Raw genomic sequence first — 14,081 nt, 5'->3', positions numbered from 1 at the left:
ACCATTACTCCGGGAGGTAGTTTACTTACAGCAACCGAAACCTTTCCCTGTCCCCCCTGCCCTGCCAAAAAAAACCCCAACAACAACAAAACTTCAGCTGATCTAGGCTGAATCTACATTATGGGTTTAGCCTTACATAACAATGATGCTGTAGCTATGCCACTATAGACCCCCATGGTGCAGACTTGGTCCTGCTATGAGCAGGGGGTTGGACAATTTCAGAGCAAAAGCTCACACAGGCAACATTACAGCAGAAGCCCTATGGTATGATTGTGTCAGGCATAGCTCCAAACACGTCAAACTAGGCCATGAGTAGAGTCATAGATGTGACCTGGGACTCATACCTTATGTTTGGAGGCTGAGGGTCAGCCCCAAGAGCAGCACTCATCAATATGTAGGGGTGGATGGGAGCTCCAGAGGTCAGCTAGTCCATCCCCTCCTAGCCCATGCTGAGGCAAGACCAAGTGTACCTAGACCAGGGGGTTCTCAAACTGGGGGGGTGAGACCCCCTCAGGGGTTGCGATGTTATTACGGGGGAGGGGGCGAGCTATCAACCTCCACTCCAAAGCCTGCTTTACCTCCAGCATTTATAATGGTGTTAAATATATTTAGAAGTATTTTTAATTTATGAGGCGGGGGGGAGGGTCGCATGCAGAGGCTTGCTATGTGAAAGGAGTCACCAGTAAAAAAGTTTGAGCCACTGACCTAGACCATTCCAGACAAATCTTTGTCCAACCTGTTCTCAGAAACCTCCCATTAAGATTCCACAACTCCCTAGGGAGCCTACGGCCGTACCTAACTATCCTGATTGTTAAAAAGTTTTTCCTAATTTACCTAAACCTCCTTTGGTGCAGATTAAACAGCAGTGTGCATTGATAACTAGAGACAAGGCAGGGAGAATGCTATGCATTGGCCTATGGCAAAGTCCAGCTTGGGCACACAGCAAACTGCATGCCTGTCTCAAGCAAGACAGGCCACTATACTGCTGGGAGCCAGCCTGCTTTGCCCCAGTGGGGATGGACAGGTAGCTGGTGCAGCTTGGCACTCAGGGAGTTATCTAGGGTGACCAGATAGCCCGATTTTATAGGGACAGTCTCGATTTTTGGGTCTTTTTCTTATACAGGCTCCTATTACCGCCCATCCCCTGTACCGATTTGTCACACTTGCTGTCTGGTCATAATGGGGCCGAGCTAGGGGGTGCATTCCCAGCCTTGGGGAAGCGTTTGAGCACTTCCCCGCCGGCTGGGCTGGGGACTGGTTTACATCCAAGCAGGTCTTTGTTCCTAGTGCGGCGCCTCAGCCCCCCTGAGAAATAAGCCACCTTTGCATCAAGGTTAGCAGCAAAGAAAGGACACTGCTGGCCAAAGCGCTCCTGCCCCGCGGGAAGCCCTGATCCCCCCGCTCCTGCCCCACAGGAAACCCTGAATCCCCCCTCTGCTCCTGCCCCACAGGAAACCCCGAACCCTCCCGCTCCTGCCATGCGGGAAACCCTAAACCCCCCGCTTCTGCCCACGAGAAGCCCTGAACCGCCCCCTCCTTTTCCACGGGAAACCCTGACACACACACCCCTCTCCTGCCCCACAGAAAACCCTGAACCGCCCCCACTCCTGCCCCACGGGACCCTGAACACCCTCCCTCCGCTCCTGTCTCACCCGAAGCCCCCCCCTTCCGCTCCTGCCCCACGGGAAGCCCTGACACACACCCCTTCTGCTCCCCAGCGGGCTCCCCCTCCGGGGGGCTCGTCCTGGCGCCGGTGCAGGGGAACTGGTGCTCTCGGGCCCTGCGCGGGGAAGGGCGCGGTATTGGGGCAACTCGGATTCCGTTTTACTGGCACGCTGGGGGCCCCGGGGCTGATCAGCGGCAGCCCAGGCGGGGGCTCCAGGAGCCGGGGCTGAGGCTGAGGCCGCGAGCCGGCCGGCCAGCCGCTCCGCCCCGCTCAGGCTGGAGCTGCAGCTGCAGCAGCCGCCGCTGCCTCCTTTTATAGCGGGGCTAAATTTAGGTTGCGCCTGGCTCGTTCCCTCCCGCCCTGTCCGGGACGCGTTTCCTCCGCTCCCTGCAATTGGCTTGAGGGCTCTGGCTGCCCGGGCTATAAGGCAGGGAGGCCCCGGGAGCCGCCAGCTCGCAGCCCCTCCAGCCATCGCCCCCCGGAGCAGTCGTGCCGGGACGCACCATGGCGCTGAGCGACACGACCCTGCCCTCGTTCGCCACTTTTGCCAGCCCCTGCAGGGAGAAAACTTTCCACGAAGTGAGTGTCCGCGAAGCGCCCGGCTGGCCGGAGCCCCCCGCCCTCACGTGCCAGGCAGGAGGGCGCCCTTTTCCCCCAGACCCAAACTCCTCTGGCCGGGGAGGTCCAGAGGGATGCCGCGACCAACTGCTCCTGCAAAGGGACAGCTGGATATTAATGACCTGACTCCTGCAAAGGCTTGGGTGGGAAATGCTGTGAAGTGTCAGCGTGTGTGTGCAACGCTTGGGGTGGGGGGTATGTGCAGGGGGAATGCCCCATGCAGTACTGGGGCATTACAGCATTTTGAGTAAGACTGATTGAGGGAGTAAACGCTTGCCCTGGAGGAGATAGGTTAGCCCTGTCTTTTAGGAGAGATTCCTGGATTCTCTCCCTTGAGCTCTAATATTCTCTGCTTTGCTTTCTCAGAGGTGGAAATGTGACCAAGAGGACAAGGACCCTATCAACAGCTGCACCATGCCAGAACTGAGGCCAGGACTGGGCAGCCTCTCCCCTCGCAAAGAGGATGAAGATCTCAACAATGTTTTGGATTTTATCCTTTCCATGGGCAATGACAACTTCAGCCCGAACTCACCTAGTGTGGACTATCCTTCAGCACAGACAGAGTCTAGCAGCTTCTACCAGACAAATCCATCTTCTGGATGCTACAGTTCTCTGGGACAGAGCAATCCACCTCCTTACAACTCCAGCCTCATGTCAGAGATGATCAGATCAGAAATGGACTCAAACTTCTGCCTCCCCAACCATGTCCAGGGACAATTCTTTGTGACATCCAGCTTTGGGAGCCCACACTTTGTGGACAACATTAAACCAGAACCTGACATGGACAGTTATGGGCCCATCATGGGCCTTGTCCCTCAGACATGCCCTAAGATCAAGCAAGAAGGCAATGCAACCTGCATGATGGCCTATGAGCAGCCCAGGATGGCCAGCTCACCCCAGATCCCTGGCACAGAGACACCCCCTCTGACCCCTGATGACCTCATGGTGACTGACTGCCAGGCACAGATGATCTGCCCCTCATCAATGTCATTCCAACAAAGCTATCACCCTGCCACAGGCTTCCACCATCACCAGACCCACTTCCAGTACCAGAGTGCCTCTCAGTTTGGCTTGTTTGAGGACAGCCTGCCCTTGCAACCCTCAGCTCCAAGAGGCATGCTAACGCCTCCTTCCTCTCCCTTGGAGCTGATGGATTCCAAGCCCAAAAGAGGGCGACGATCCTGGCCCAGGAAGAGGACAGCCACACACACATGCACCTATGCAGGCTGTGGGAAAACCTATACCAAGAGCTCCCACTTGAAGGCACACCTTAGAACACACACAGGTAAATACAGCGCAATGCTTGGCTATATGGGGCAACCATGGGGTTTGCCATGTATGGATGCTAAGAAACTCCCTGCCACAGAATTAGTTTTAAAAGCAGAATGTAACCTGAATTGTGTGAGAAGTTCATTAATCCTATAGAGTCTGTAAGCATGCATGCATGCCCAGCTACAGTCTGAGAGGTTAATAACCATGTCCTGGCTGGGAACTGTCTGCATGTGTTTTTGCTAAAGTTTTTCCAACATAACCAGGAGTGATACTTGCAACAATGGCCCTCTGCTGCAATCACCCCCAAAACAAAAACAAAACAAAAAAAAACAACCCCCACAATCCTACTCCAAGAGGAGAGCTTCCTCTGCCCAGAGAAGGGAGAAGAGTTGCTACTGTAATTTAATTATCCTGGGAGGCACTTTGATACTATAGTGCTGGGCACCAATATAAAATGCTATGCTAAGATAAATGTTAGGAATATACTGAGACATAATGAGAGAGTTTACAACCCGTCTAGTGTTTGAGAGCTGCCTTTATGTGGGAGGAATTCACTGAGTCATGGTCTGTCTGATTTTCCCAACAGGTGAGAAACCTTATCACTGTAACTGGGAAGGCTGCGGCTGGAAGTTTGCTCGCTCTGATGAACTGACTCGTCACTATCGCAAGCACACTGGCCACCGGCCCTTCCAGTGCCACCTTTGTGACAGGGCTTTCTCTAGGTCAGACCACCTGGCTCTGCACATGAAAAGGCACATGTAGCTATAGAGACTCTGTACTGCACATCAGACATTATTTAACTTCTCAGGTGCAGAATCGTTAAAAAATCTGTAGCTGGTACTACTTAGAGAGGCAACAAAGCTCTAGCCATGGATGGTAAGAAAGAATTTGACTCAAGGAGGTTTAGCCTGTCATCTCCTGAAGAGAATTTAAAGGGACTGTATCAGTGTGACTGTCCACTTCACTCAAGAGAATATGGTTTATTTATAGAGCTTCTGTGAAGGGTAAACTCAACAAGACTCCATGCAGATTGTATAAAAGAAGCTGTAAATACTGTATCTCTGATTGTAATTGCCCAATACATAAGCTTTATAAGACAATGTTTGTATGGAAACTGCCTGAAGTCAACTCTAGATGGGATTAAACAAATGTTACTGTCGCTGATGATATTTTTAGATTTCAGTTGAAGGCATGGCTAAGAGAAACACTCTGATTGTTAGACTATTTGTTTCATTGGTGCAATAATATTCTTGTCTGCCATGATCTACACTAGAAGTACAGGGCTTGATGTCTTGTAAAAAAAAATAACCTATTTTACTGATTGATTTTTTTATATATTGTAAATAATTTTATACATTGAGAAATGTTGTAATGTATTATGTAAATAAGACAAATGGGCATTTTGCCTATTTCTGTTTTTATAAAAAAGTAGCAATTTTTCAATGTTTGAAAACATTCTCCCTTTTTAATAAAATAAATGTTTAAGAGATGTGATCACACTTTAAATCCTCATTTGAGAGCCAGTCATTATCCTTCCCAACTGCTGGATCAGCAGCCTCCTGGAAATATTTTAAACAACAACAAATTATAGGATGACATTTTTAAAAAAATCAGGTCAGTATTTTAAAAACAGGACAAAATTAGGTCTAAAACTCATGCTCAATTATAGTTGAACTACATAAAATCCAATGTTATATCAAATAGGAAAGTGTTTCACATTCAACATGTACTTCCTACAAATGTTTGTTCAGGTAAAAAGTAAGCAACACTGTAATTTCAGTCTCATTTCTAGTTTATGCTGGACTATTTTAATAGCATCCTTAATGTTTTCCAGATGTAGTCACAGTTTTGCCAGCAGTGTGTGGGTTTTTTACTATAAATTTAAACACTGCATTTTTGTAATTATGGAGGCTTATTTTAAGGCATCTTTGTACATAAATTATCCGTGCTCTATAAGAGCTGAGTGCAAAAGTCCTACAGAACAGTAGTTTAAATGTTTTAAATTTTTTTTCTTTTTAACACAATTCTCCCACAGAGTTTGGCTAAAGTTTGTTTTGAATACACTCCTAGAACAAAAGTTTATTGAATACATTATAAAGATGCACAGATTACAAGAGTTAATAAATACATTTTTGTATTGGAGCTAGATAACCTCGTCAAGAGTCCCAATTACTGTAAACTAATTTAAAACAAACTGAATATTGTGATTGCAACAGTGCAGAGGTGAATTCAGTCCACTGAAATTGTAAGGAGTTACTCCAGACATACACTGCTGTCAAAATAGAGCAGAATCTGGCTCAATTTCTATATTTATACACATAGTCTAAAATTATAGTGGTTATACTTCATTTTTACTTTTTAGAGCTAGGATTTCACACTAATGGAGTAAAATTATAATAATTATTAATTACTATTAGGAAAATGTTTTTCCTAAAATGTATACACTTGGACATTTTAGTGTAAGAAATACAGTTGGGATTTTTTTTTCTGACTTAACAAGTTATACTGCACATGAATGAAATCAACAGGAATGTATTTAAAGTCATTGCAAATATAGCTATTCTTCTGTGAAAGCAAAGTCTGGATTTGTTCATGTGGAACAGATGTATTTTGGGCTTCTAATCAGTGACATGGAAGAATGAGTTCCACATTTCACTTTACCTCAAATTTCACTTTGAAAGATCTGTAAAAGTAACTTATTTGCCAGAAACAATTGCTCAATATAATTCCAGAAAGTGAGGATGACGTTCTAAAATTATCACACCCGTTGTTGCAATAGTTCTAGGTATTTCTTCCTCTTTTCTCATAGGCCAAGATTTCATATCTGAGAGTGTTTGTTCGTGTTTATAATGTCCTGAACAGAATTTTAAAATCAAATCTTAATCTAATCTTTCCATATTGAACCGGATACTTCAATAATTTCCTTTTAGCGTGTTCTCATATGTGTTGCAACATAATAACTAGTTCCTAAGATACTCCCTTTGTCCCCATCGACTCACAATTTTTGTGCCTTCTTTTATCTCTCATCTTACACATGGTACAGTCTTCCAAATAACAGTCACTGGGTGAAACCCACCCTTATACAGAGAACCAGAACAAGGCTTGTTGTACCACACATAAGCTCTGTGAAGGGCCTGAGAAACAATATCTTCAGCTCCCCCTGGCCAGGTTGCCTGTGCAGTACAGTTTATGGAGAGGAGTAGCAGCCAGAGCCACTGCTCTCTCTTGCCCCTGTGGATTCCCCATATCACTAGTCAGCTTTCAGTTCCACCCACACACCCTGTAGAGAGCCCCTGCTCCATGGCATATGTGGAAAGGGGTTCAATATGTCTGTGAAGAAACCATCTAATATGCACCATACACTATTTAAAAGTGAACTGTTCACAATGCTTTTGTTTTCATTTTGATGTAAGCAAATGTTAGACTGTACAAAGCCATCCTGATACATACACTGGACTCTGCAAAGTAGGAACCAACTAAAAATTAACAAAGCCACCTGACCGCTATGATTTGAACTATCTGATGGTTGCCATCTGTGACAGTTTCTATGTGGTCTTTACTGAGAGATTGCAGGTCCCTGTGTCTCAAGATAGTCCCTCAATAAAGAGCAGTGTTGTTTATATGTCCTTCCACTTTATGTTAAGACTAACAGACAATCCTTATGAGACAGCAATGTTTTTAAATTGGTGCATCCATTGATGCACCTCCAGAGGGGTCTTCTAGACTAGAGCACAGAAATTGTGTGCTTTGCCATATGAGTCATTTGAGCCATCAATTCTTTCTTCAGTTGGAAGAAGCTCTCTTATGCTAAAACTCCATCCCAACAACAGCACGATCATGTCCTATTTCTTTAAGTAATGTTCTTGGTTATGACTAGCACTGATTTCCAAGAATCCTGGCCAGGGGAGACCCCTACCATTAACTATGCCGGAGAGAGTTAATTCCTCTCCCACATCCCCTCCAGCATGCTAATATCTGCATTCATCCATTTTATCATAATTATAAATACATAAATAAAAATCACTCTTAGTCAAACTTGCTAAGAGGAAATGTAGAGTCCGTTGTAAACAAGATTTTCAGGCACACACTTAAAAGATACCGCAATGATGAGTGCACTATAAATGCATGATAGATCACTAGATTAGATAGAGCATGCTTAGAAACAAACAGATCCAGCATAATGTCCCAAGTCAGTTAGCTGTTGAATATGAGACATTTTCCAGTGTAGTTACTATTATAATAGCTCAGTTTCAGCCTGAAATGTTTCACTCAATTTAAAACAGTCTTCTCTCACCTGTTAACTCAGAAGTGCCAGTTAAAGCCACATGATGTGAACTCAGACTTTAGCAAATACTGTCCTAGCCTCAAAGTCTGTTGCTGCTGAAACAGCAACAAGAGCTGTCCAGACAGCCAGAGGAGCCATTATTGTAGCCCACCAATACTTCCAGCACTAAAGTGAAAACAATTATCCCAAACAGAGGCAAAACAATTTAAAATCAAAGGTCTAAAGACTAAAATAGAAGCATGGAAAGGAGCTCTTCCAGATTATCCTGCAGCAAGCTGGGGAAGTTTCTAACAACAAAGGAGAGCTTACAACAAACACGGGACTTTGGGTCACCTATTCAGGCTTTAGCCAACCCCATGTAATGATGGGGCTACTAGTATTTCTGAGTGTATAAACCCTTGGTTTCTTTCAGTAGTTTACAAGCTGGCAGCATCCGACGAAGTGGGTATTCACCCACGAAAGCTGATGCTCCAATACATCTGTTAGTCTATAAGGTGTCACAGGACTCTTTGCTACTTTTACAGATCCCTACTAACACAGCTACCCCTCTGAAGCTGGTTGTACAAATTTGTTCCATGCTGAAACTCAGTCTCTAGGCATAAACAGTGCCAAAATAGTTTGCCAATTTTGAAAAGACTAGGATTGTGAAGTTTTGTGGTTCAACAACTGTTTTGTGCACCTATAACACATCCCTTTCATAAGCCTCGAGAAGGAGGAAGTGGTTTAGAAATAAAACAGACACCATTTAAAATGTGTTTCCAGCTGTCCACTGGATGGGTCCTAAGGGCATCTCTGTTCTCTCTTTCTCTTCAGGATATTCCCTGTGTGCCCTTTACCCATGTGGCACTCTCCAACCTCATGCCCAAAGCTGCAGCATATGTAACAATAACCCACATATTAAGGGCTACTGACCCTGCCCATGTAACAGGGCACTAACCCTTGGAACCTGATCCAGGTCAGGTGACTGGGACCAGGGAATGAAGTGAAATCGCTTCACAGCCCTCCTGTGTCACACCTTTATTGCTGCATGTGGCCCCTTCCCCCCTACGTGCATGCATCCCTTTTCCCCATCTATGGCACCAAGAACCCTTCCTTATATATTTCTCACCTGCCTCTGCATGCGCTTGATGAAATGGGCTGTCCCTATCCTCACTCAGCAAGGGGTGGTGTGCCTATTGACAGTTCCCTGCATGCTCTCATTGCACTTTATCTGCTATTCTCTGGTCCTCCTAGAGATTCTAGGGGAAGGGAGTAGCTGAGGCATGGAGGAAAGGGCACAGGAGCAGCCATGCCTCCCATCTATGCTGGACAATAACCCTTAATAGCAAGAGGAAAACACACAACACACTGCCTTGGCTTTCACTAGGCCTGTGAGCACCTGGGACTGGGTTCTTTCATATCTGGCCATCCCTATGCCCATTAGGCCAGATAGAACAGTGCCACAATGAAGAGGATATACTTCTTGCTTTCACCACCCTCTGCTATACAAAATTAGGAAGGTGGTATTAAAGGGCTCCTGAGAGACCCTACAGGGTGGTATGCAGTCATGCTGGCTGAGGGTGTGTAGAGCATCTGAAAATGGATTTGTCTGCTCACACTGTCCTCAGTTTGAGGTGCAGAAAGGTAGGCGGCAGGGATTTATCCTTAACTCCATGTGCAGGAAACAGGTTTGATTTAATCTCTCATGGTGTGAGTTTCTGCCACAATTATTTGATCTAACAATATTTTATGTGGACTCAAAATGAGTCATGTGCCCAGCTTTACAGAATGAAGATGTTATGTTCACTTACAGCATCTCCCCACCTGCTGTAGCATCAGGGCCAATTGAGGTTTTATGCATTCTGCAAGTTTATTTATTTACCATCTGTTATTGGTGGCTAATGCTTATTTTACACAGAAAGCTAGTAGCACAGACGCTTTCTGCAGCTTTAATTAAGGATGTGACCATTCCTTGAATCAGAATCTTCTCACATTGTGAGGATTTGGAGGTTGCTTACTGACAGCCCAAAATAAAATGACTGGATATTAATTTAATAGTGTGCTTATCTAAAACAACATAAAAAGTATAAAAATATTAATGCAGCCAAACAGCTTTTTGGTGAGGCCATTCCTTTCCCACCTCTCTCTAAAGATCTGCATTGTAAGGAAAAGGGATTGTGCAGAAAAAGCAAAGTGGTGCTTCACTGTGAGGCTCTCACAGCAGCCCAACTGGGTGACCCGCTTGCTTCAGAGTCAAGATAGCAGCTGAGAGCGTCTTCCTTCAATAGCTATTCTTTCTCATGATCTGGGATGCGTTTCCCCAAAAAAACAATATTATTTCTGTAGTGCTGTTGGAAAAACGTCTGTCTGCATCTCCTTGTGCCCTGTCTGTTTCTGTCAGACCAGTTCCCACTCACTCCCTTTTGCAGTCTTTCAGCTGAAGGTGTGTCCCCAATGGCTGTGCAGTATGGGATATTCGGCTTAGTAAGACTGACTGCAGCTCCCTATGCTCTCTCACTACTTCTAGCCACAGTGTTGCTTGTTTTTCAGAGCATGCAATACATCAAATAGAAGAACTTTCAGTGTAATTTAACGGATTTAGCAGTTTATTAATGACAATGGATATTTGACCCAATTGCTTCCTTAACAGGATTTGCTCCACAAGGCCCAAGAGTGACTGAAGAGTCTTGCTAAATATTTGAGTTGCCTCCTCTGTTCTGTTATGCCTGTTGATTGGTGGAAATAGTTCTTGTGCTTAGGGTAGGACACCAGTATGAAATATGTAAGAATACAAGATCACTCCCCCAGCCACTGGAAAAAGGCAGCTAGGACTTTCCATGAAGCCTCAAAAAGCAGATGCATTATATTCCCCACACCTATCAAGTTTTATGTGACTGCTTGTGCCTTGGTAATAGTGATGGCTGCTGTACAAATGCCTAAGAACCATGAGCGAGAACACAGTTCGTGTGGAGGCCCTGTATTTGAATAGACCATCATTGACATCTTCAAGGGGATCGAGGTTAATATTTACATGCAACTAAATGCATATTTATTTGATATACCTTTTACATGGCTTATTTATTTCATAGGATAAGGCAAAAAATGTAAAAAGCTGGGTGCCTCTAGTTAGGTACCTAAGTCCCTATTTGGGTACCTGCATCAGAGGCCTGATTTTCAGAGGGTCTGAGCACTGACACCATTAACTGAAATCAATGGGAACCACAGCCACTGAGCACTTCAGGACACTTACTGTAGTACTTACTCATTTGTCTACATCCTAAAGGGTTTTCCTTAAACAGAAATTAATTTCAAAAGTATGTGACAAAATAGCAATATCTGGATAAAAACCCTGAGTTGTTTTTTATTTATTTACCTGCTTCAGCCATCATTTGCTTGAAAAATTAAAACATGGTATTAATTGGCCTGACCATGAATCCAGTATGTGTAGAGATTGCTGCTGAAGACGTTTATCTTTTTGGTGAATTTGTGGTTAGATATGGTATCCCTTTAGGTGGGCTTCACTGTATATTCGTGTAGTTATGTTCTTACACTTCAGAGTGCTCCTAGGTAGTTTGACCTATCACTATATCATCAGGACACATCTGGAATAGCAGACTGAGTAAATGTATTCTTGGTAAATGTAAAGAAATTGTTGCACCTTGAAGGTTTTCCATAGACTATTTTAGCACCCATGCATGATGCTGGTATAAATTACAACTTCTATGTTTTTATATACACACACCTCAAACCAAGGGAAGTAGGATACTCATTACTGACTAGCTTCAGAAGGCCAGAAAATCATTGTGTTTATTTTATTGATCTACAGAAGAGCCTCAGAGTTACGGATACCTCAGGAATGGAGGTTGGTCATAACTCTGAAATGTAATTCTGAACAAAATGTTATGGTTGTTCTTTCAAAAGTTTACAACTGAACATTGACTTAATACAGCTTTGAAACTGTACTATGCAGAAGAAAAATGCATTTAATCAGCTTAATTTAAATGAAGCAAGCACAGAAAGTTTCCTTAGCTTGTCAAATCTTTTTTTAAAAACTTTCCCTTTATTTTTTTAGTAGTTTAAATTTAAACACAATACTGTACAGTATTTTTTTTGTCTCTGCTGCTTGATTGCATACTTCCAGTTCCAAATGAAGTGTGTGGTTCGTAACTCTAGTGTTCTATTGTACATATAAAAGAAAAAGAAGTTAAAGCATTCCTAGAATCACTGAAATCACTGAGAGTCTCATTCACTGAAGAGATGAAGATGAAGCTGGTTGCAGAAACCATTTCTAAGAGTCAAGGGATCATTCCTAAAACAAGGGATGCTCACTGCTCCAGTGTATGGGTTCCTTCCATTGATATGTGGTCAGGAGCAGCATTAATAGAAGCCTAGGGACCAGAGGCACAATGTTTCTGACAGCTGACAGAAAAAATTGAGGGAGCACATCATCAGGAAAGGCTACAGCCTCTGCAGTCTTCGAATGCCAGATGCGGTCAGGATTTAAAATTGTTCCTGCATCTTTGGATTGCACTTAACTATTTCCACAAACACTGAAGCTGCATCAAAAGTATGAATGCCCTTAATTTCTTATTCAACAAACATTAATTTGTTTACCTTCCATATCATTTGCCATGAAGATGATGACTAGCACAGAGGGTTGCAAACATTTTGTTTTGAAGTGATTGACTCAGAACAATGTCTATTGGCCCAGATGCTCAGTGACTTCTTCTAACAGACGACTCCTTCATCCATGCACTATAACTGTACTATCACTTTGGTATATGCTGGGAGGAAAAAGGATTAGTGTGACTTGCAGCCACTAAAACTACTGGACACCAACTAGGGTTAGGGTTAGTGGGAAGTCAGTATAGGACCTTCCATACACAATACCCCATAGTGTTAGGTTGTATTTGGGGGGTGGGCAATCAGATTGCGGTGTGTTTTTTATTGAAGTTTGGGAGCTGGTAGGTAGCCTGGGTTTTTTTTTTTACACTTAGTGTCCCACTTATCTTTCCCCCTCACCTCCTGACAGTCCTCTTCCTCACTCCTTTATGTAAAGCCCTGGCTGTCTCTGTATTGGATCATTGGTACAGCACAACCTATTAGATTGTTCATGCCCTGATGCAATGGAGTTTTGGGCATATAATATGGTTTGAAGTGTACTTGACTACATAGTCCAAATAATTAAATGGAAGGGAGAGAGAGATCTGGGCCCCATGCCTGTAAGATTAAGAGAGGGCATTACAGGATGAGGGGATGCATAGTGGGGAGGACAGGAAGTTTGTTAAACCAGCTAAGGACACTGAAACAAAGACAAAATCTTGGCTTCAATAGAATTAAAAAGCTAAATATATTTCTGGGGAGTAGTTTCAAGAATAACAGATGGGACCTGAAATGGTACTCTATTTATTGTTAACACACCACAAGGTACAGACATAGAGTAAATGAAACGAGCATATGGCAGAAATAATGAGCCAGAATCAAAAGGATTAATCCTCTTTCAGGCCAGTGAACAAACACACTTCAGTGTAAGGGGCTGTCTGCAATGCTCTCATAACTCCTCCCTATGCTAATTCCCTGGAAGATTTTAACATTATGGGACATAGTTTTTGTTAAAGGTGTGGTATAGGATCTTTTGACTGGATGGTATGTACCACATGTGGTTTGGGGGACAGAGGAGAAATATAGTGTGGACAGGCCAACAACCAGAAAAAAAATATATACAACCTAAAAATATAATTCTAAACAAGATTCACAAATTTGACCCAAGATAGTTCATGAAATCAGGGATGCAGAACTCAAAAAAAAAAAAAGTAATTTTTCATTTATTATATTAAACAATAACATTTATCTTCTTGTATTAAACAATAAACACATGGCATAGGCTAAAATTAAAACATTGTTTCCCAATTTGTTATATGATATTTAAAGGATAAATATAACTACAGTAATGTACACATTTGGATAGACTAGTGAATTTCTGGTAAATGCTGCAGTTTCCACTTTGTTTTCACCTTCTTAACCTGTAACTTCCATCAGACTAAATAAAGTCATATTAAGAGGGACATTAAGGAACATATCACTACCATTATACTAACAGCAGAAGGAGCCATTTATATTGTTTCCCTTTTAAAGTTATTTAGTTTTAAAGGGAAAATCAGAAGTTGGAAAAAATGGAAATTCTATTTTAAATGACTGAGGCATTTATAACAATTCAGCCTTTTGATTTATAAATCTTTAAAGTAAAAAGAACCATAAAAC

At 43.3% G+C, this 14,081-nt stretch overlaps 1 protein-coding gene across 1 annotated transcript; it reads left to right on the top strand.

Annotated features, from left to right (window-relative positions):
* The first annotated feature begins 2,104 nt into the window (after nt 1-2,104).
* Nucleotides 2,105-6,129, top strand: KLF2 (KLF transcription factor 2). Its single transcript, XM_032777532.2, has 3 exons — nt 2,105-2,245; nt 2,651-3,569; nt 4,143-6,129. Exons 1-3 carry the CDS (start codon nt 2,171-2,173, stop codon nt 4,316-4,318), a joined length of 1,170 nt encoding a protein of 389 aa, XP_032633423.1. The 5' UTR covers nt 2,105-2,170; the 3' UTR covers nt 4,319-6,129.
* Nucleotides 6,130-14,081: the final 7,952 nt, after the last annotated feature.

This window comes from Chelonoidis abingdonii, chromosome 11, assembly GCF_003597395.2.
Source record: "Chelonoidis abingdonii isolate Lonesome George chromosome 11, CheloAbing_2.0, whole genome shotgun sequence".
In the NCBI taxonomy this organism is placed as follows: Eukaryota; Metazoa; Chordata; order Testudines; family Testudinidae; genus Chelonoidis; species Chelonoidis abingdonii.
This window is presented reverse-complemented; position numbering and strand designations above follow the sequence as displayed.

Excerpts from the sequence above, each read along its gene's own strand:
- KLF2 (XM_032777532.2), top strand. The coding sequence starts at position 2,171 with ATGGCGCTGAGCGACACGACCCTGCCCTCGTTCGCCACTTTTGCCAGC. Across the intron at positions 2,246-2,650 it reads GGGAGAAAACTTTCCACGAA|AGGTGGAAATGTGACCAAGA; the intron begins GTGAGTGTCCGC and ends TTGCTTTCTCAG. Across the intron at positions 3,570-4,142 it reads ACACCTTAGAACACACACAG|GTGAGAAACCTTATCACTGT; the intron begins GTAAATACAGCG and ends TTTTCCCAACAG.